The 19,667-nt window shown below is 53.0% G+C and overlaps 7 protein-coding genes across 7 annotated transcripts; 2 read left to right on the top strand and 5 right to left on the bottom strand.

Annotated features, from left to right (window-relative positions):
• Positions 1–477: 477 nt before the first annotated feature.
• Positions 478–1,238, top strand: N7532_011636 (coiled-coil-helix-coiled-coil-helix domain-containing protein; the record flags this gene model as incomplete). The annotated part of the gene is made up of 4 exons (XM_056624127.1): positions 478–497; positions 594–821; positions 921–1,053; positions 1,140–1,238. 4 exons carry the CDS (start codon positions 478–480, stop codon positions 1,236–1,238), a joined length of 480 nt encoding a protein of 159 aa, XP_056469115.1.
• A 1,369-nt stretch (positions 1,239–2,607) lies between these two features.
• On the bottom strand, positions 2,608–3,946 carry N7532_011635 (uncharacterized protein; the record flags this gene model as incomplete). The annotated part of the gene is made up of 3 exons (XM_056624126.1): positions 2,608–3,592; positions 3,694–3,766; positions 3,835–3,946. Coding segments are annotated over 3 exons (1,170 nt in total), but the record flags the coding sequence as incomplete, so codon positions are not given.
• Positions 3,947–4,618: 672 nt separating this feature from the next.
• Positions 4,619–6,202, bottom strand: N7532_011634 (putative GABA permease; the record flags this gene model as incomplete). Its single annotated transcript, XM_056624125.1, has 1 exon — positions 4,619–6,202. The coding sequence occupies one exon, from the start codon at positions 6,200–6,202 to the stop codon at positions 4,619–4,621; it is 1,584 nt and encodes a 527-aa protein (XP_056469113.1).
• A 1,379-nt stretch (positions 6,203–7,581) lies between these two features.
• N7532_011633 (putative jumonji family transcription factor) lies at positions 7,582–12,172 on the bottom strand (the record flags this gene model as incomplete). The annotated part of the gene is made up of 4 exons (XM_056624124.1): positions 7,582–9,439; positions 9,648–11,615; positions 11,670–11,767; positions 11,900–12,172. 4 exons carry the CDS (start codon positions 12,170–12,172, stop codon positions 7,582–7,584), a joined length of 4,197 nt encoding a protein of 1,398 aa, XP_056469112.1.
• Positions 12,173–13,416: 1,244 nt separating this feature from the next.
• On the bottom strand, positions 13,417–14,758 carry N7532_011632 (uncharacterized protein; the record flags this gene model as incomplete). Its single annotated transcript, XM_056624123.1, has 4 exons — positions 13,417–13,487; positions 13,535–14,070; positions 14,315–14,620; positions 14,667–14,758. The coding sequence occupies 4 exons, from the start codon at positions 14,756–14,758 to the stop codon at positions 13,417–13,419; spliced, it is 1,005 nt and encodes a 334-aa protein (XP_056469111.1).
• A 685-nt stretch (positions 14,759–15,443) lies between these two features.
• On the bottom strand, positions 15,444–16,593 carry N7532_011631 (acyl-CoA thioesterase; the record flags this gene model as incomplete). Its single annotated transcript, XM_056624122.1, has 2 exons — positions 15,444–16,346; positions 16,459–16,593. The coding sequence occupies 2 exons, from the start codon at positions 16,591–16,593 to the stop codon at positions 15,444–15,446; spliced, it is 1,038 nt and encodes a 345-aa protein (XP_056469110.1).
• Positions 16,594–18,303: 1,710 nt separating this feature from the next.
• On the top strand, positions 18,304–19,539 carry N7532_011630 (alpha/beta hydrolase; the record flags this gene model as incomplete). The annotated part of the gene is made up of 1 exon (XM_056624121.1): positions 18,304–19,539. The coding sequence occupies one exon, from the start codon at positions 18,304–18,306 to the stop codon at positions 19,537–19,539; it is 1,236 nt and encodes a 411-aa protein (XP_056469109.1).
• Between the last annotated feature and the right edge of the window lie 128 nt (positions 19,540–19,667).

The following is a 19,667-nucleotide window of genomic DNA, read 5'->3' as shown; positions in this document are numbered from 1 at the left end:
TTGGCGACTTCGGGTCAGATTCGCATCTTCCGGCACGGGGAGAGATGGTGGTTGGGGAAAGCGACCTGGAAGGTGGGAGCTCACAAGAAGAAGCGTCGGAGCTGCGGTTTGTTTAGGTCACGTGATAAACATTCACTTTGGGTCACGGAACTTGGCAGAGATGGACCGATTTTGGGGTAAAATGCTTGTAGCTGTGCAATGAGTGAGACAGTATGGCTTTGAAAAGTATAACTGAACAGTTTCAATGATTTCCACTTGCTATTACCATGATTGACCTCGGATTGAGTGACTCTCGTAGTTACTATGCGACGTCCTGCAATAATCTGCTTATCTCAGCAGCGCCTCTCCGCCAATCAGCGCCAGGCCAAAGAAACCGACCTTTCCATCCACCGCAACCCGCAGCTCCAAGTCCCTCTCGTTCCCCAATTGACACCTCCCACCTCCCACTTCGCGTCGTTCCGACTACCAACCGTCACAATGGCTCAGAGAGACCCTCGGTAAGCACTCGCAACTCTCTCCGACTCGGACCCGAAGGCCCAGCAGTCCCGCCGCAAAGAGAAAGTCCCTCACTAACCCCATCCCTCGGCGCACAGGTTCAACCAGCAAGTCCTCGTGGACACCACGCCCATGCCGGACCACATTCCCAAGGTGGACGAGCTAGGCACTACCTCTGCTCCCTTGTTCAGCGCGGCTTACTTCATCGGCGAGCGCTGCAAGGCGTACAACGATGATTTCATGAAGTGCAAGGACGAGTCCAACGGCCGCGGAGCGATCGACTGCTTGAAGGAGGGTCGCAAGGTTACCCGTTGCGCCGCCAGTGTGTATGTGGCCACCTGAGATTTCGCGATCTGTTCTTTCCTTTGGGAAAATTCTCGCGAAAGATGGATCGATACCGAGGACCGGACTGACACCCGTCACAGCATTAAGGATATCAACACCCACTGCCTGCAGGAGTTCAAGGCCCACTGGGAGTGCCTTGAGAACAACAACCACTACCTCTTCGAGTGCCGCAAGCCCGAGATGGCCCTGAACAAGTGTGTCTTCGACAAGCTGGTACGTTGAATAGTCCACTTCCTCGGCACAACCGAGGTGCTAGATACGCGATGGATTGATTGCTAACATCTCTTGTCTATTTGCAGGGTATCGAGAAGAAGATCCCTGATACCCCCGAAGGCCAGGTCCCGGTCCACCTGCGTCCCAAACAGAAGTACGCTATCTACCCGGGTCGGCAGTACTAAAAAGAAATTTGGACGGTTGGACGTTCCTATTTCACCCTTCTCACCACATTTTTCTTATATCCGCGATCCTCCCTTATGTAACGTGCCGTTTAGGGCCGCGGCTTTTCTTTCCTCCGTTTGGATGCGCAATTGGGCCCTGTGTCTCATCTATGTCTTGTCTCTGTCTGGTGTATGTTTTGTGTAAATATCTATTGGCATCAGGAATGGTTACATGATTTCTGCTTAATCGGTGTATCTTATTACCACTGTTTTGGTCGTTGCTCTGTGTGGGGTACTATACAGCCCTTAAGAAGGTAAAAGGTGAAATTTCTGGTCGCCAAAAACCAATCTGTAAACTGTGCAAGCACGAATTCCAGCTTCTTTCGTAGTCTGTACGCGTCTACGGTATAGGCCAAGTCCTGTACCAGGCCATTAGATGCCTCGTGTGCTGGCGTTTGCCCTCGACGACCACAACGTTGACCTCGGTCTCCTCGGCCGCGCCATACCAAACAGCAAAATCAGGGCTGACAACAAGTTTGTAGCAGTTGTTTCTACTAATGCTCCACTGAATTTCTGGATTGTTTCTAGGCCCGAGCTGACACTCAAGATTTGACATTGCGAGGGAATGTATTTTCTGAAGCCGCCTATGTCTTCCTTGATGTACTCTTGACAGAGCCCATAGATATCGGCATCATTCTCAGGATGTTCTTCCCGAGCTCGATGGCAGAGCTTACGGAAATATTCTGCCCAGGTACCTGACATATTACCAGTTGCTTAAAGTGACGGTAGTTACTAGGACTTTATAGCTGTGAGAATCAGGGATATAGATACCTCCTACCTCTGGTTTCTTAGAAGAGAGAATATTTTCAAGGCCTGCGTGGGAATCTATGGGAGTCAAAAGACAATAATTTATCCAATGATATGTGGTCATAAGAGGCTACGGGATCAGTACAAGTACCATGTGATAAGTCAGGGCAGGTCTAATCAAGATGAGAACCATTCAGCATCTATAACTCGAAAATGCGACGTCCAGTCCCTGTCATCACTAGTCTTGAATTCACCAAACCACCCTGCATCGAACTTAACCAAGGTCCAGTTATATAGCCGTATCATACACCCCAATCAAGAGAAGAGAACCAAGGAAAGAGAAAAAGACGAAGCTCCATAGCCTCAATTGTAAACCCCATATGTACTTGACAAAAGAAAAATGTATGTAACAAAACTCCAACAGAAATGAACAGGGCGGAGTTAGTTCAGAGAGAAAAAGAAAGAATGCAAGCCGGCCGTAACAGAGCAAATTAGTAATATTAAAATGCAAGGGTTCGGAGGTAGGCAAAAGAAGTCATGGATGAAAGCTCGACGCAAGACAGCCATAATAACAATCAACCACTCAAGGAAGAAGAGGAGCCTGGCCAACACGACGAAGAAGCTTAAACCGGCCCAGCCGTGCCTTAAGCTCCGACCACCCGGAACGTAATTTATCTTCCACACGCCGATCACCATGCATCCGCATCCAGATGAGCAGAACGCCCAAAAGGGCCAGGTCCCAGATAATCTGGCGAGTGACCGTCCATAGAATCCACTTCAGCCAAGCCCAGATTCCGGACCGTCGTCGATTCGCTAGCGTGCGGACCTCCATCTGTTCGCGGACGGCTGCAATCTCCGCGGTCATCTTGGTCAAGGCCTGCTCGACGCGGCGGCGCCATCGGCTATTTCTTGGAGAAGAGGGATCGTGTGAGTCTCTGCGGTGGTGGGCGTTACTTTCTAGGTCGCCACTGCCACTCGCTATGGAGTGTTGGTTGAGGCGGTGTTGATGATGGGAGCGGTCGTCGCCGTGTGAGGCGGTGCGGTCCATCCCGGTGCCTGTGCCGGTGTGGGAGCTGGCATGGTCTTGGTCTTCGTAGAGGCTGTCACGAGCTTCTTCGTACTCTTCGTCCTCGTCGTCATCGTCGTCATCTATTACTTGCTCTTCAACATCATCTGTTGAGCGCCGCCTCCGGCGACGATAGTATTCGTCTTCCTCGGGTTGGCTCATGGGACTGAGGACGCGGAGTCGAGAGCCATTTCCATCGTCGGCTCGGATATTTGGCCGCTCGTATTGCTCTGATGATTGTGCTAGTCGGCCACCTATGCTGCCGTATGCGCTGCCTTTGTGGCGTGATAAAGGCGGGACGCCGACGGCATTTAGTGGACCTGATGAGGAAGATGAGGAGGCGTTGTATTTGATTTGATCCCAAACAAATTCGAGTTCGGAGACTAGCTCGCGTGCTTCGGGCGTTTGTGATGCGTAAGTATGCATTGTATCGATCAGGGTTCCGATATAGCGGCGTTTGGCTTCGGTGCGCGAGATGCCGCGCTGGGCGTACCAGGCATCCCTATTCATGTGGAAAAGGCATTGTCAGAGTTTGCGAACTTTGTTCTGTTGTCCTGAAGATGACTCGATGGTGCATCGTGATAGATGAGCCCAATGACATACCACTTCTCGCACTCCGCGTGCACCTCTGGAGTATTCCCAATCGGACGATCCATAACACCTTCAACGTCCCCCTCTAACAGTATCGTGTAAGCCAAAGCGGTCGATCAAATACATCCAGCTCCACTCATGGGCTTCACTCACCCATGCTCTGTTTATACAAGCCATAAAGCTTCAACCGCTCCGCCGCCGGCGGGCGCGCGGTCCCGGTCCGGGGAATCCTCTTGACGGTATTCAAGGCATGGACGAAGACGCGATCTGCAGGACGAAAGAGGCGTCAACAATCCGGAAGATATCCACAATAACCACAACTATCCAACCAAACTTGCAGGAGCACACCCACCTACAGAGTCCGACATGCTGGTGCAAGAAGAAGCAGTCCGGTTATCTGCCCTGTCTTCATGGAAGCGGGGTGGGGCATCGGCTGGCGTGGAGGAACCGCATGGAGAGCAAAGGACGCAGAAAGGGCGGAAGACACGGGGGTTCGCGATCAGATGGTAGGGGGGAATTCGGACGGACGAGGTCGTTGGGGGGTCGCCAGGCTAATTCCGAGATTAGTCTCCCCTTCGTTCGGGAAAGCAATGGGTTCCCGGTCAGGCACGCGACGAACTCTGCGCGAGTCGGAGGCAGATGCGATCGAGGCGGACGGGTGGATGGGGGGATTTCCAAAATGCGGAGAGTGTCTGGAGTCGAGGAGGCCGTGGGCGTCGAGAAGTGGCGTGTTGATTGCTTCTCCGATAGCCGCGGTCCAGTTGGAGATCGTCAGGGCACTTGTGATTCTGCCCAACGTTTGCAGGTGCGACGTATCATATGCAAACCGGGTCTACTTTAATTCTATTTGCGCTTCTAAATGCATCATGTTATGGGAAAGAAATACATTAGATATAATCAGATCGAATCTCAGCTACTGTACATGTATGCAGGGCATCTAGGTCGGGGTCTTCTTCATCTCCGCAGTCTCCGACAACTTGCGCTCCGGATCCACCGCAGCGCCCGTCATAATGCCCGTCGCGGCTGCAGCTTCCTCCTTGCTGACTGGAGGACCGGTGAAGTGCTTGCGTGCATATGCAAAGTACCACACGATACTAATGAACGCGAAGCCGGCGAACACCACGCTCGCGTAGTTCATGGACGACGGGTCGACGGGCAATGTATAGGGCATGCAGAACAGCACCACGGCCAACACAATCCAGCAGATGGTGATCGCATTGACAATGAATCCGAACGGACCCAGGGAAAAGGATGAGCGCTTCACGTCCTGGCGACCGCGGAGCATTGAAATGAGAATCGGCAGGCCATACGAGGTGGACAGACAGATGGTGGCCACACCCGTGAACGAGTTGAAGGCCGCCGTCGAACCGAAGTAGATCAATCCCAGCAGCGCATCGACCGCGGCCGAGAGGATGATAGCCCAAACCGGCACATCCAGCTTCTTGTTGACCCGGCGCCACAGCTTGAATCCGGGAATGGCACCATCACGCGCAAAGGCATAGGTGCAGCGACTGGCCGCAGTCAAAGACCCGATACCAGCAAACATCATGATTCCCAGAATCAAGAAGAGCAGACCGAAGCCACCGCTCGCGGAGCCAGTCGCCATCTTGAACACGGTTCCAATCGGCTGTCCGCTCGCGACATTGCGCAAGGCATCGATGTCCTCGGGCAGCACGAACAGGACGGGGATCAGGTAGAGCAGACCCGTGATGCCGGCTGCGACGACGGACAACACGATCGCCTTGGGGACTTCGCGGTGTGGGTTCTGGACTTCCTCGCACATGGCCGCTACCATGCCGTACCCTGTTAGCGTGTATGCCGCCTGCAGCAAGCCAACGAAAAATGCCCAGCCCTCGGGCCATCCACTCTGCGACGCATCATATTCCGCAAATACAAATTCGCCAGTCCGCAGGTTCTTGGCCATAGTCAGGAGGGTAATGAGGATAATGATCACGCTCGCAGCGGTCCAGAAGATGCAGATTTTGTTAATGAGGTCGAGATACCGCGAAAAAAAGACATTGACTAGGACGCAGACCAGCAGCACGGCCCAGAACATCAGAACAGTCTGCCATTCATTGGCGACAAAGTCCTCGTTCCACAGTGTGATGGCACTGAGGATCAGTTGACCACCACCAAAGATGATACTGAGCGTGACGGTCCAATTGCCGACGAGGGTCAACCAGCCGTCGATAAAGGACATCAACGGGGCCCAGCGACGAGTCGAGAGCATGGCGCTCCAGTAGTAAACACCGCCAGCGGTAGGATAGACGGCGCAGATCTCGGCGAGGGAAGAGGCGATCGCGATGGAGATGAGGGTGACAAATACCCAGCCCCAGATGATGGTGACTGACAAGCCATCGTCGAGTGTGATATATAGGGTAGTGCTGAGGCCGTACGGCGCGGCCATAATGGCGAAGGAAAGGCCCAGGATACTGAGCATGCTGAGATTTCGAGGCAGCTCGGACTTGTAGCCCAAGGCGGCCAGCGCCTCGTCGGCGTTGCCGTCGACAGAGTTGCGCATGGTGGATTGGATGGAGACAATTAAATCTGGGGAAGTAGCATAGAGACTAGGACGTATTTAAGCCGATGCAGTGGACGAAGGTGCAGGAGGCAAAGGTCAACCCCGCATGATAAACGTGGATGCATCGCGGTCCGAGACCGCGGAAACTTTCATATTCCAATCGGGGGCGACGCCAGGCACGGCCGCTTTTGGGGTGAGACACCGCTTATCAGCAACCCGCGGTTCCGGTTTCGTGGTCCGGCTCGAACTGGGGGCTGTGACTAAACAATAGGGGGCTGATAAGCTATCCAGGGTCTTCGGCACCCTGAAGATAGACAAGCCTGTCAGAACACGCCTACGAGAGGGTCGAGTGTGTCCTCCATGGCCCGCCGACTCAGGAAAAAGGTCGCGTGGTGGAGTCTCCCGTCGCTGGAGGCTCCAGTCCAGCCGGGCACTAGAAAAAATCATTCAGCAAGGCTGCTGCAAGCAGGCGGAGCAGGCTACAATTGATACTAATTTAAACCCCAAGAGAGGGTCAGGGAAAGCTTGGTCCATAAAAAATTTGTTAGGTTTCATTTGTTTTTTTTTTCTTGCTTGTAGTTCACATCGAGTCACCCGTGGTGACGGCTGCCACATCAGATTTGCCGCCTCGACTCCGGGGGAGAAGAGGCGCAAAGAGAATGAGCGCCAGGAAGGAGACAGTAATCAAGAGCACAATGGGGATGGCAAGCTCGGGCCAGAGGGAACAAGCGCCGAGTGTGTGCAAGGGGGGTATCAAAATAAAAAACAGGGGAAACGTCCAGTCTTTGAAAAGAATTTTTTTCTTGTTTGGAGTATCTAGTTGGACAGGGGGTATGGTGATCGGGATCGTGGAGCGGGCGAAAGTAGGCCCTAGAGATCGAAAGGTGAGGAGTATATGGGGGTGCGGGCGAGTTAAAAGGGTGAAGGGGTAAAGGACGAGATGAGGTTGATGGGGGAGGGGATAGGCTTTTGGTTGGAGATGCACAAAAATCAGTCGAACGCCAGTCAACGGTTTGGGTTCCGGTAGAAAACGAAAGCGTTCGGATCGAGATTCGCAGAGAGGGGGAGGAGACGCGGAGAGTTTTGGTGGAGGAATTTCAGGTAAAGTAGGAAGGGGGAAACAGTGAAAAACAGAAAAAAAGAGACACGCTGAGTCGTAACCAGCCAGCTAGCGTGAAACTCCAGAAATCATAACACAATGAGAACATAACCCGTAGTAGAGGAACGATCGTAAATCGAAGTCGGGAAAGGGAACAAAAAAACGCCCAGTCATGCAGTCGTGGTCCGGTGAAGTCGTTACATGAGATGCAGTATAATCGCAAGGCAAAACGAGGAGGGATACAGAGAACGGTCGGACAGATGAGAAACAGTGCGGACGGCTATGGGCTCAAGCCGGCGCAAAGATCCTCGGCCGTATCGAAACCGAAGCCAGCCATATCGACCGAGTGCAGAGAACCGGGCCCTTTGCCCAAGGAGATGTCAGAGGAGGCGTAGTCATGCTTCAGGCGCTCATGGGGCCCGAAGAACGGTCGATTCTCTTCGTTGGGCGTGTTGCCGTCGCCGGCGGCCCACGGCCCGTTCTGCCAGAAACGGGTGTTGGCCTGTTGATCACCAAACAGATCGTGATGATCGGGGTGGGGATCGGGGCCGTGGATAGGGAAGTCACCCGGCGACTGGAGCCGCAGATGGGATCTACCAAAGCTGGAACATGGAGAGTCTGCATGCAAGGGAAGATCGAGGCCTGATATCGGTGGGTCTTCAACGGTGGTGATGTCAATCGTCGGGTTTTCGGTCTGCTGCGCGAGCGCCGTTGACAGTCGGAGATTGGAGGCCGTGGAGCTGTGTCGGCTGTGGCTGGCCGATCGGTCAATGGCCCGTTGCACGTAGCTGCCACATGTCTTCATGATCTTGTCCTTGTCGGCCTGGGACAGACTGGCGAAGAAACCATTGGCGAGCGACTCCTTGGGCGGCTCGTCCGCGGAGGGAATCAGCTCATATGTCTTCTTGGCGTATTCCGAGAGTCCAGACGGCATGTTGTACGGGGACTGATAGACGTTGGGGGCTAGAGCCCGCTGTTGGTCGAGGAAAGCATACTTTCCCGGCATCTTGGCCGCGGCGATGCTCCCTCTGTCGACAGTCTCCTGCTTGACGCCCTCCGACTCCTTCTTCTGGATCACATCCAATCGCTCGCGGTGGCTGACAAGCGAGAATCGAAGCATCTGAAGTAGTCGAGTCACCTCTTCCGACCTCATGTTGAGGGTTTGGGGCGGTAGTAAGGTCCCGTCAGCAGCCCGCGGCTGCACCCGCTGCTGGGCCATGGCCAACTCGAGCTTCTCCAAGCCGGTCGCTGGAGGGATCGAGCCCATCGGGCCCAGCAGGGTCTCTACCACCAATTCCGGGCTGACGATCGTGTACCCGGCGAAGACATTGGCATGATCGGTGATCTGAGCCAGACGACGCCGGGCGATGAGTTCACGGACGTTGGCAAAGGTATTGGTGGAAGGGAGGTGGTGCTGCTGCTGTATTTGCGATTTGGCGATCGAAGGATAGGGGGCATGGCGGGCGGATTGATTCGGCAGGGTACGAAAGGCCGACGGCATCGCAGGACCAGCAGCAGCAGCACCGGCAGCAGGGGCAGGGGGAGGGGGAGGGGCAAGGTGCTGCAGGGAGGCAGAAGAGGAGGGCGGTCGGGATGACAGGTGAGGGGTGTCGGCGTTCAGGAAGGAGTGTTTATGTTGTAGCTGCGGTCGGTGTTGGGCGTAAAGATTTTGCTGGAAAGGAGGGGCAGGGGCGGTGGGAGCATAATGGAAGAGATGGTGGGGGGAGATCTTCGATGCACGAGCAGCACCAGCCACGCCAAGCGACTTGACGACGTCCAGGAAATTGGCCCGCGGGTTGTGGACGGGCACGCTAGGGTTGTGCGTATACTGTGCCCTATTTTCGGTGGACTGCGCGCCCAAATAATACCAAATCTGCTCTGGTCTGTCGATGCTCACCGTAACCGGTGGGGCTAATTGATTCCTAGCTGCATCCACCGTCTCGAATTCGGCCCAGTGATAGGGAGCTTTCTCGTCGCAGAATGCACTGCCTGCAACCGGCACGGCGGCTTCGTAGTCCTTTCGCTGTTCGGGCTTTCGCACCAAGTGGGCCGGGAGGGGTTGAATTCCCGGCGCAAGGGGTGCGTAATTACTCTTGCGGATGACCAGCATCCAGCGGTAGGGCATTTCAATCACATCTCTATTGACATTTATCAGTATTCGATCATCAGGTGATTCCAAGCCTCGGCCGGTTCCAAGGTCGGGCCTTGCTTGGGTCGGGAGGTTCGGGGAGAAGGGGGAAACAGGGGAAAATCCCCCCGAGGTGGGGTTGGAGGAGGGGAGGGGCAGTTTTGGAGAGTTTTTGGAACAAACATGATTCACAAAAACGTCAAGATAGTTTCACTTACCCTCGTGGCAGAACCTTCACCAGCAGCGTTCGCTCTTCCGGGCGGTTCTGGAGCACAATGGCTCCATTGATTTCCTTGTCGGCTTGGAATTGGATCAGTTCACCGGAGTTCAGGCGGCGAGCGGCCTCAATCACACGACGATCCAAATCAGACGATTCTCCCAGCAATCCGGCCGGGCGCTTCTGGCGGTGGAATTTACATTTCAGATCCACATTCGGCAGTGCGTATTGCTCGCCGTCGTCGGCGATCACGGCAATGGAACCATGTTCGACCTGAACACCGGCCAAGAGAGCGCATGTCGCATGGTAGGCGCGAGTACATTTGCCGAAATTGCATTGGAAGCAGGCACCGTGGACTTCGCGACAGAAAAGACACTTCAGACCGAGTCGCGCCTTGGGAATCAGGCCAATGTCGCACACCACTTCATTACCGGCCGCATCCCGCAAAATCGTGGTCTCCTCGATAAACGAAGCACAACGGCGATGCGCGTGGCCCTTGCCATCTTCCGTGGGTAACAGATCCTCGTAGTCAAGATCGTTCGGGCAGAGCAAGCACGGAAACACCCGCGGGCCTTCCTGGTGGATCTTGGATCGTTTGGTCCTCGGCCCGTCGCCCGTGATCTTCCGCTTTCGACCACGGGTGGAGGATGCCTTTTCAGGCACGCTGCGCGGAGGTGTCAGAAGATCCGAAGCCCCTTCGAATCCGTCCAACTCGCTCTCGAAGTCGCCGTAGTACTCGGGCGTGGCTTCACCACGGAGCTTGCGTTCAATCTCGTCCACATCGATCCAAACGCTGTCGGCCTCACAATGGCACTTCTTGGCGATCCGGCCGTAGTCCAGCCATCTCTCGGTTGCGAAATTGACCGACTCGGCACAATTGTACCCGATATTGTACCCAGAGTGGTATCCGTAAGGGAAAGTGATGACAAACTCCCCTTCGTAGTGGACCAGGCGGTTCACAGTGATTCCATATTGAGATTTCAGCAGACTGGGAGAGACGAGGTAGGTCTTGTGGCGGAGGAATTGATCGCAGTTTTTGGCGTCGCTAGACCAGATGCTGCGCATCGCAGCCTCAAACTTGGGAGCATCATCTTGCGAGATGCTGTACCACTGCTTTGGGGCTCCGAAGTGGATGTAGTTGATACTGTAGAGATCCACGTCTTCCAGATGCCAGGCAAATGTAGCCTTCCACATACCCAGATACAGGTATGCGGTGTTGACACCGGGTACTTTCTGACCGAGAACATCGAGCAGATTGGGCAACTTGGCAACATTCCAAGATTCGATCGAGTCGTCGAAGAGCGAGCCGGGCATGTCTGCACCGTACAGGGGATTGCTGAACATGAGCGACTTCCAGTATGCGGTCTCGAGCTCATCGCATCGATCGGCGGTGTAGTCTTCGTTGTCGTGGATGCGGTAGTCGAATGCCTTAAAAGCTTCTTCGTCGACATGGTCCACTGTCTCACCCCGGTTGTTCTTTCGTCGAGATGTCACGGACTTAGGCTGCCGGCCCTTGGGTTTGGTGGCGGGCAGCGATTCTCCTTCGCTCAGTTCCTCGCTTTTAGGCTCTACGGGAATGGATTCGGGAGACACAGGAGTCGGGGGGCCCTCGGGCTTAGTCTTATCAGCGTCGTCGGGTGCATGCTCTTCTTTGACCTTGGCTTGGTTTCCGCGCTTAGCAGGTCGTCCGGGGCGGCGCTTCTGACTCTCCGGGCGGCTAGATTGGGCTCGTGGGGTAGGAGCCGCGCGATTTGCTCGCTCTTGGTTTCGACGTCTCTCGCCACGGCGGGCTGGCGGTTGGTGATTGCTTTCCTCGCATAGGGCCTTCCATTGAGGCAGATTGTAGGAACGTTGACGTTCAATGTTTGCTTGCGTGTATGTGCCGTGCGAGCCATGGAATTCTTGCATGATGGGGTTTTTCACTCGGATCGACTTGACAGCCTCGTCAAGCGGCGAAAGTGACTCGCTCCTATATGATGTTCAGCTACGGTATTTTTGATAGATTCATATGTCCACGACTCACCATTCTTTTGGAGGGACCACTTTCACAATTCCAGCTTGCATTCCATACTTATCAATCTTGTTGATAAACTTTTGGAAGTCTCGGAATTGATCCATTGTCTGTAATCTCGGTGTTAGCTTTAGTCCAAGAAAATTCTCAAGTCCCGCGACTTTTGAGTATTAATAACTGCAAAGCAGTTTAACTCTTCCAGCAGCACAGGCCCCCTCTTTCAGAATGGTGTTTCCACATACTGGTTTGAAAACAGGGATTTTTCCGCCGCCATAGTAATGGTCAGGCTCGATGTCCTCTTCCACCTGTTCCTCTGGCTCTTCTTGTTTGATAGCAGGCTCTTCATGGGTCGCTGCAGGCTTGGAGTCCAACTCGAGGTCCGATAGCTCGGAAGGAACCCCTTCTGGGACATCCTTCTTTCCGTTGGCGCTGTGGGGAGGAGTGATAGACGCCGAATCAACAACTGGGCCGCCCGCTAGCGGGTCTGGGTGCGTTCGATCAAGGGTTGCCGCCATATTGAATGACCGGGGGTAGGGGGCTTGTCGGCGAATGTGGTTTGATATCGGGGTGCCGTCGTCGAATGGAGCGACCGCTTTTCGACGGCAAAGATTGGTTCCCAGCGGTCGGGGGAAAGGTATTATGTCGGGCAGTCGAGGCAAGGGTTTCGAGTCTCGATTGGGAGAAGGGTTCGGTAGTTGATCAAGCTTTCAGGCGAAGGAGCGGTGGTGTGTACACCCGGTGAGATGTACCACAGGCAATGGTTCGATAAGCTGTGTTTCGGAGACACTTTCTTCCCCTGAAGTCGGAAAAAGAGAAAGACGTTTAGCTAAGAACAAAATTCACAATGCAAGCCAATCGACTTTCAGTGCGATGGGATTTTAAGCGTCACAGGGGGAGAAAGTGAATGAACAGGGAGTTGCAAGGAACGAGTGAAGCAGCGCAATAGCACGCTAGGCTAGATTCGCCCCATGGAAGAAGGATGAGGAAGAAGGAGGGTGGGCCAATCATGCAGGTGACGGAACGCCAGTGGAGCGAGGGCACGATGGCCTGACACTGGGAGGCAGGGGCAGGTGGGATCAGGGCGAAGAGTGAATGGGCTTGGGGCTTCAGGCTAATCACAGCGTCTGCCAGGGCACTGAGTGGGAATTCAGTCCGATCAGAGCGGGAAAAGGTGGACTGGTCTCGTAGCGCCTTGGGGGAGCCGCGAAGTGGACTGGTGTATGAAACTGTAAACCCATCCGGTGTCGGACAGGCTAATGAGTGTTTCCCTGAGTCTCACCAGTCCTGGGCCATGAAACGCATTGCGGTGATGACAGAAAACAACAAACGATCTGAGCACAATGGCACTTACCAGTTTCACGAGGGTTGCAGCTTGTCTCGCAGCTTTGCGACAGTCGAAACTGATTGCAATGGTTGCTGAGCTTGGTCCACGTTCACAGGGCGTGTAGTCACGTGCGGCACGTGATGTACTTGGGCGGTTACAATCTCGTATGGTAAAAACGGTAACGGTGGCCCGTTGTGATGGGCATTAGCACTTGCCGAGCGTCTCATCTGTGGTAAACAATACAAGGGGGCTGTGCGCAGCTCTCGGATACCGCCGGAGCCGAGCGAGGGCCTCTTGGCGCGATCCCTGGATTTGAGGATGTGATGTGATCTCACCACGCACGGACTCGCCCGGGCCCCAAGCTCAAATCTGCGATATGCGTGCGCTGCACATCTGATAGCACGGGTACATACCTTAGGGTACAGTACTTTATCCCTACAGGTGTTCACGGTAGGAAATCGCATACGCGCGTTCATTGCCATTCCAGTTGCTGTCTTTGACGACTTCTTAACAAAACATTAAGAACTCCTAGCTAAACTGCTTACAATATTACGTTTTCGAAAGATAAGATCTAGCACCATCTCCCCGTCCTCACTCGCGCATATTGGTATGCGCTCTTCCCCATAGGCTCCCCAGCCCCTTCCGAAGACCTCAGGCACATCCGTGACCTTTCGAGCAACAAACGGCACCCTGTAGCCCGCACAAGGAAAGTATGCTTCTCCTTCAAAGCTAGCAAATTTCTCATCCTGGAAATCGATGGTTCCGTCGAATGCGTCGAATCTGAGCGGGCCATTTACCTCACGGCAACTAAGCTTTAGCAGATAGTTGCGGGGCGTTGCTGCCTCGAGCTTCTCTGAATTCTGTGTTGCATGCGATTCTTGCGCCTTTCTCTTAGAATCTGGCTGAGGGCTTTCTTCGTTCAAATCATCGTCGTCGTCAATTCCAGAGTCGTTGCCATTGGCAGCGTCATTGGTATCTGAAGCGTCATCGTCAACTGGAGCATCACTCGACGTCGTTTCATCCTCGTGATCAAGTTGAGAACAATAGTCAACTAGAGCAAGTTCCTCGGCACAAATGATAATTGCGCCCCTCCACAATCCCAAATTCAAAAGTGCTCATAAAAATTCCAGGCGTATCCATGTCGTAAATTCTAGGACAGAAATCACCCGTCCGTATTGGCAAATTGTTGTGATGATTTTTTCAAATTTTTCGCAATCAACGATATAGCTGCCAACTGGTGTCAGCCCGTCAAGAGATTCGGCTTGACTTTCTGGTGAGAAATTGTGTTGAGGTAGTCTATGTGCTTTTTCTCCCAGGCCTCTCTTCGCTCTACCTCTTCGTCGTTGATCTATTTGTGCTCCAGGGCGGCGTGTCATCGGCTTCCTTTCTCACAGCCGCAGCATTCCAGCTCAAGTATATGGCCTGGGTGTTTGTGCCGAAGGCCCTTTCATGATGTAGGCATGTAATCTTGCGAGCACCCTCGATGAATTTCCAACGACGGTATACGCTTAATTTAGACAAAGAAATACCGATGACCATGGTGGTCTTCGTGGGGTCCGCCTTTCCATAAGGCAGGAAGTACATGTCAATATACCACTCTGTGTCTTCAGACAAGCGCTCAGGAGTGAGTGAGCTCAGCCTTTCCCATGCATCTCATGTTGCAACTTGAAAATATGATCACATACCTGATCGCATTCCCCTTCTTTACTTTCTTCAGCTGTGCATTCGGTCCATTGCGAGAATACGATGTCTCTGACCCTCCCAATTGCACACCCATCACGGGCGGAGTTATGATGACCGTACAATGCTTTTCGCGCTTCGGGTGTCTGCTTGGATTGGAACATACGGCAGAGGACGGAACCTTCGATTCTCTCCATGGGAAAAGAACACTCGGTCATAAAACGACCAGATATGGAGATGAACCCATCACGCCGCATGTCAGCCGGGATTGAAATGGTTTCCTTATCGCGTCATGCTGAGCTCTTGGTAATTTGCTGAGGTATTCCCTTAGACATTTCCTTCCCAGGCTGTAAAAATAGATGTGGTCAGTCTGTTATCGGTTTGCCTGCAGAGGTGGTTCCCCACGTCCACAGGGCGACCGGTGGGACTAGGGCAGTATAAAGTCATGGCGATGGCACCTACGTATACTTTCTTCTGGGCCGTTTAATTTCTTTGGTGTCCGCGTCAGATGATATAGTATGAGGGAGGTGGTATCTGTTGAACCAGCTCTCCCACTCAAGTTTCTCTTGCGGGGTCTAGTTGTTTTCATGGATCCGAAGTCGGATGCTGACGTCAACCCACATAGCCCTAGTTACTGTATCAGTGGGAAGGAAAGATCTATATGATAGATTATTCGATGCAAAGCAATGGCTGCAAAACCAGTAGGAAGCTCTCCATACATTCACACAAGTAGAAACATCATCTTCTGAAAGGCCCATTCTATTGCTATGATTAGTTGATAATTACATCCATTCCTGGTGTAGTTTATCGTCTAGGTTAATGTAACCATCCACGACGGCCAGTCCCCGCAGCCTCTCCTGTTCAATTCTGTCCCAGGTCCATTCCTCAGAATCCCATGAGTCGGAATTGGCAGCCTTTTGTTCTTCGAGAACCTCTCGCTTCGGAATATCTTCATCATTCATTTTGAGCACCTCGCGCACCAGAGATCCATCAACACCAGTGGAGGTGATACCTTCGCCGCTAGCAGGGGTCCCAATTGCAGAGACTTCGGCAGATGAGTCGGTCGGTGCCTCCTTGGTCTGGCTCCCTGGTGGAGGCGCGGGGAGGAATCCACCAAGGCGGAGGATCCGCTCTGGGGCGACAGTCAAACGACCCTTCTTGACAACGTACTTGCTCAGAGCAGTGGCCAATATTTGCTTCTCACCACCAGGACGGCTAGCGGGACGCATGAAGCAGGTGAGGATGTACATCCATTTCTTGTCCCAGGAGATCACCTTGGAGTGCATCTCATACAGCTCGAAGGGCTTGATCTCGCGTTTGAAACTGCAGAAGACAGATCCAAGCACGATGAGAACGGGCTTCTTCTTGGGGGCATGCTTCCCTTCGGCCTGAGCTGCAGCGGCAAATTCCTTATCTAGCTCTTTGCTGACCAGGCCAACGCCGGGACTGTAAAGTCGGCTCACGAGTGCCGTACGCGACACATCCAGGTCGGTGAAATATGTGCTGTTCGATTTGTGTAGATTATAGTCTGTCTCCAGCAATGGTGTTCGCGAAGTGACTCGGACTGGCACAAAGACTGGGTGTGTCGGCTGGCCTTGTGCATCCAGAATGGCCTTCCCCTTTGGGAAGAAGGGAGCACTAGGCTTCAAACGCAAATTGGTCGCAAAGTGGTACAGAATGCGGAACTGTATCTTTCGGTCAGCATCTCGGACAGCGTCGGACAGTTAGGAGACCCTATATGCCCGCCAAACCCAATTTCGACAAGCATGATAGAGACACCTTGCGGGCCTCACTTACATGCCAGACGAATGGGAGACTCTTCAAGTTGATAAATGCCAAAATCAAGGCCAGTGTCCTCCAGGACGCTAGTGGTCCTGCGGCCGACAGCAAGTCGCGCATGCTTTCAACACGGAGCGCTGCCGGTATGGACATGGTGGTTTGTCGCGAAAGATAAGAGACGAACAGTCGGCTTGGCAGTAAGGGCAAGGAGTGGCGTTGCAAGGATGTGAGACTGCAATCAGAGTGGCTCCCGGAGACTATTGTCCAGCCCAATAGCACGGCTGATAGGACAAGAACAAGGGTATAGTTCCACTCAGCAACTACCTCATGGTCTTCTTAAGGGGTTGACACGGGCTGCCCGGACTCGACTTGAACTTTTTTAAGGAGCGACAGATGATGGTACAAGGAGTGCAAGGAAGCGCGATGAAGTCACGATGGATCTCGATAAGACTCCGGGCCGATCAGTCATGTCAGCCCCGTCACGATCGTGATTTTGTTGGGACTGGGGACCGAGGTCCACACGTGATGCTGACTCATACCATCCAACTAACTAACTATAGTTAGCTAGTTAAGTCGGTACCGCTTTAGACCCAATCACCTGGACGAATCATAGATACCTTGTCATCTGCATTGGTTATGTTCGTTCTCTCACAAATTTGTATGCGACCGAGCATGACTAAGACTCTTGGCTAAGTTACAATGATACAAACTGACCATCCCTTACAATACTGATTCTCCACTGATACCGACACTAACTAGTGAAGAGGGGAACGCTCGATGGCAGCACGCGCTGAGACGTGCGGGTCGATTCAGCAGAAAACCACCACAAAATACTCGCTTAGCTGTCAGGAAATAGCGAGAAACACAAATGTAGGGGTCAGGTCGGGGAGGTGTAAGGTGTATTCTAGAACTAGCTATCCGGCCACTGTATACTGTATACTGCCTGCTATGTCACATAGTCTGGATGGCACCCACGTAGTAGGGGAGGGGGGTCCCCCCACTACACTAGTTAGTTAGTTAACTAGTTATTAGTTATGGGGATAAACACAACATGCCTAATGTGCAGGCTCCAGTCCCATGTCTAATCTAATGCTTAATTCATTCCTTCGGGTTCTCTAAGTATGTCAAGATCGCCCTCGCACGTAAAAAACATTCCGAGGCATGGACCGTGGATTGAGGTACGTTCATAACTAGTGCGCTGTGATTATATATGTTTTCTACAAGTGTCGAAGAGCAATTTCACCCCTTCACATCTTTTCGTTTTCCCACATTAATCTGAAAGGGATCATCGAACCTGACCAGAAAAGAAAAACGGCATAGGCAAATTTATTCAGGATCACAATGAATCGACCCGAACGAGATATATCTTCTCGATATCCCTGGACAAAAATTTGAACTAGACGGGCACCGAGTGGACCACAATTGATCACATGAGTTGTCGACAGGGTTCCTAATTGAGCTAGCCCCATTGCATCTTGATGTGGTATTGAGAACCGTTCATGCAAGCGACTGCTTCATTTATTCGAATTGTCAGATCACCTCGCATCAGAAAGAAAGGAAAAATGAAGAAGCAACGAGGCCCTCGGATCGCCTCGAATAGATCACCTGACTCCCGCGTTTCGGCCCCATCTTGGAGGCTTTGCGACAGCATCGACGCGGCTTGAGCTTCTACACCTCACAATCTCCTACATCAAACAACCTCCCAAAAGGAGCTCCAAATACGAGAATCCCTTTTTACAACACGAATCAAGCATACCTCACAAAACGCAAGACCGAGACCTTGTTCTCTTGTCTTGTTTTTCACGACTCTCCAGCCACTCAGCCTCAGGCTAGCGTCATTGATAAAAATTCCCCACCTTCACAATGGCTGTTCAACCTCAACCCGGAGGCAAAGACATTCTTACTCTGCCCTCTGGGCGCACCCTCGCATGGACCGTATACGGTGATGACCAAACAAACGACCAACAAGAGCCTCCGGCCGCCATCTTCTACTTCCATGGCTATCCCGGCTGCTCCAGTGAAGCAATCCTGATCGAGCCCGAATACCTGAAGCAGCGCAATGTTCGTGTGGTTGCCATCGACCGACCCGGCTTTGGAAACTCAACACACTACTCTGATCGCCGCATCCTCGACTGGCCAAAGGATGTTCTTGCCGTCGCTGACCACCTGAAAATTCACCATTTTCATGTCCTGGGTGTCTCAGGCGGCGGGCCGTATGCCCTTGCTTGCGCTCACAGCATCCCCCGCATCAACGGTGATGCGCTCGACGAAGCATCGAATGGGCGTCTTCTGGGCGTAGCAGTAATGTGTGGTGCGTATCCCTTCACGTTGAATGCGAAAGGGATGCTGCCTGAATTGAGAGCGCTGCTCACTGCCGGTGCCTGGCTACCGCGATTAGCTACAGGCGGGATGCTAGACTGGGTAATGGGACGTCCTGCAAGGGATCCAGACCCCAAGGTGCTGGAAAAGACGCTGGACACAGCCATGATGAAACGACCCGGCACTGAGAAAGCGGCATGGATCAAACCTTATATTAGAGCTGCGGCGATAGACTCTATCCGAGGCGCATTTCGGAATGGCGGTGCAGGATCGGCGACAGAGTTGATGCTTCTAAATGACTGGGGATTTGATCTCGAAGATGTGGAAGGGAGAGGCATTCGGTTATGGCATGGGAAGCTCGATCGCAATTCGCCGTTCAGTATGGCGGAGCAAGCGGCTGAAATGCTGCCTGGGACTGAGACGCATTTTTTTGATGAGAACGGTCATCTGGACATGGGATTTCATGTGGGAGAGATTCTCGACAATCTCCTCGGCAAGGGAGATGATTCTAGCGATGCCGACGAGACTAACAGAGTCAACGCCCTAAGAGAAACTGACGAGCCCCAAAAGACCGACGAACCTCAAGAAGCCGACAAGTCCAATAAGCCCGAAGAAAACGACAAGGTTAATGAATCCAAAGAGACCGAAGAGTCCCAGGGGACAGACGAATCTACAAAGGCCGACAAGGGCAAGGAGTCCAGAGGGGCGGACGAGTCCACAGAAACTGACAAGGCTAATGAGCCCAAAGACGCCAACCAGCCCAAGGATGCCAGCGAGTGAGACACTCGGCACGGTGAATTCAATTTCTGCACATGAGTAATCTTCCATCATATTTTGACATATTAGTCTACCTAAACCTCTTCATATGATACGATCTTAGTCTCCACCACCACTTGTTGATCTGGTCC

The sequence above is a fragment of the Penicillium argentinense genome, assembly GCF_028826775.1.
Source record: "Penicillium argentinense strain IBT 30761 chromosome Unknown utg000011l_segment0_segment0, whole genome shotgun sequence".
Lineage (NCBI taxonomy): Eukaryota > Fungi > Ascomycota > Eurotiomycetes > Eurotiales > Aspergillaceae > Penicillium > Penicillium argentinense.
This window is presented reverse-complemented; position numbering and strand designations above follow the sequence as displayed.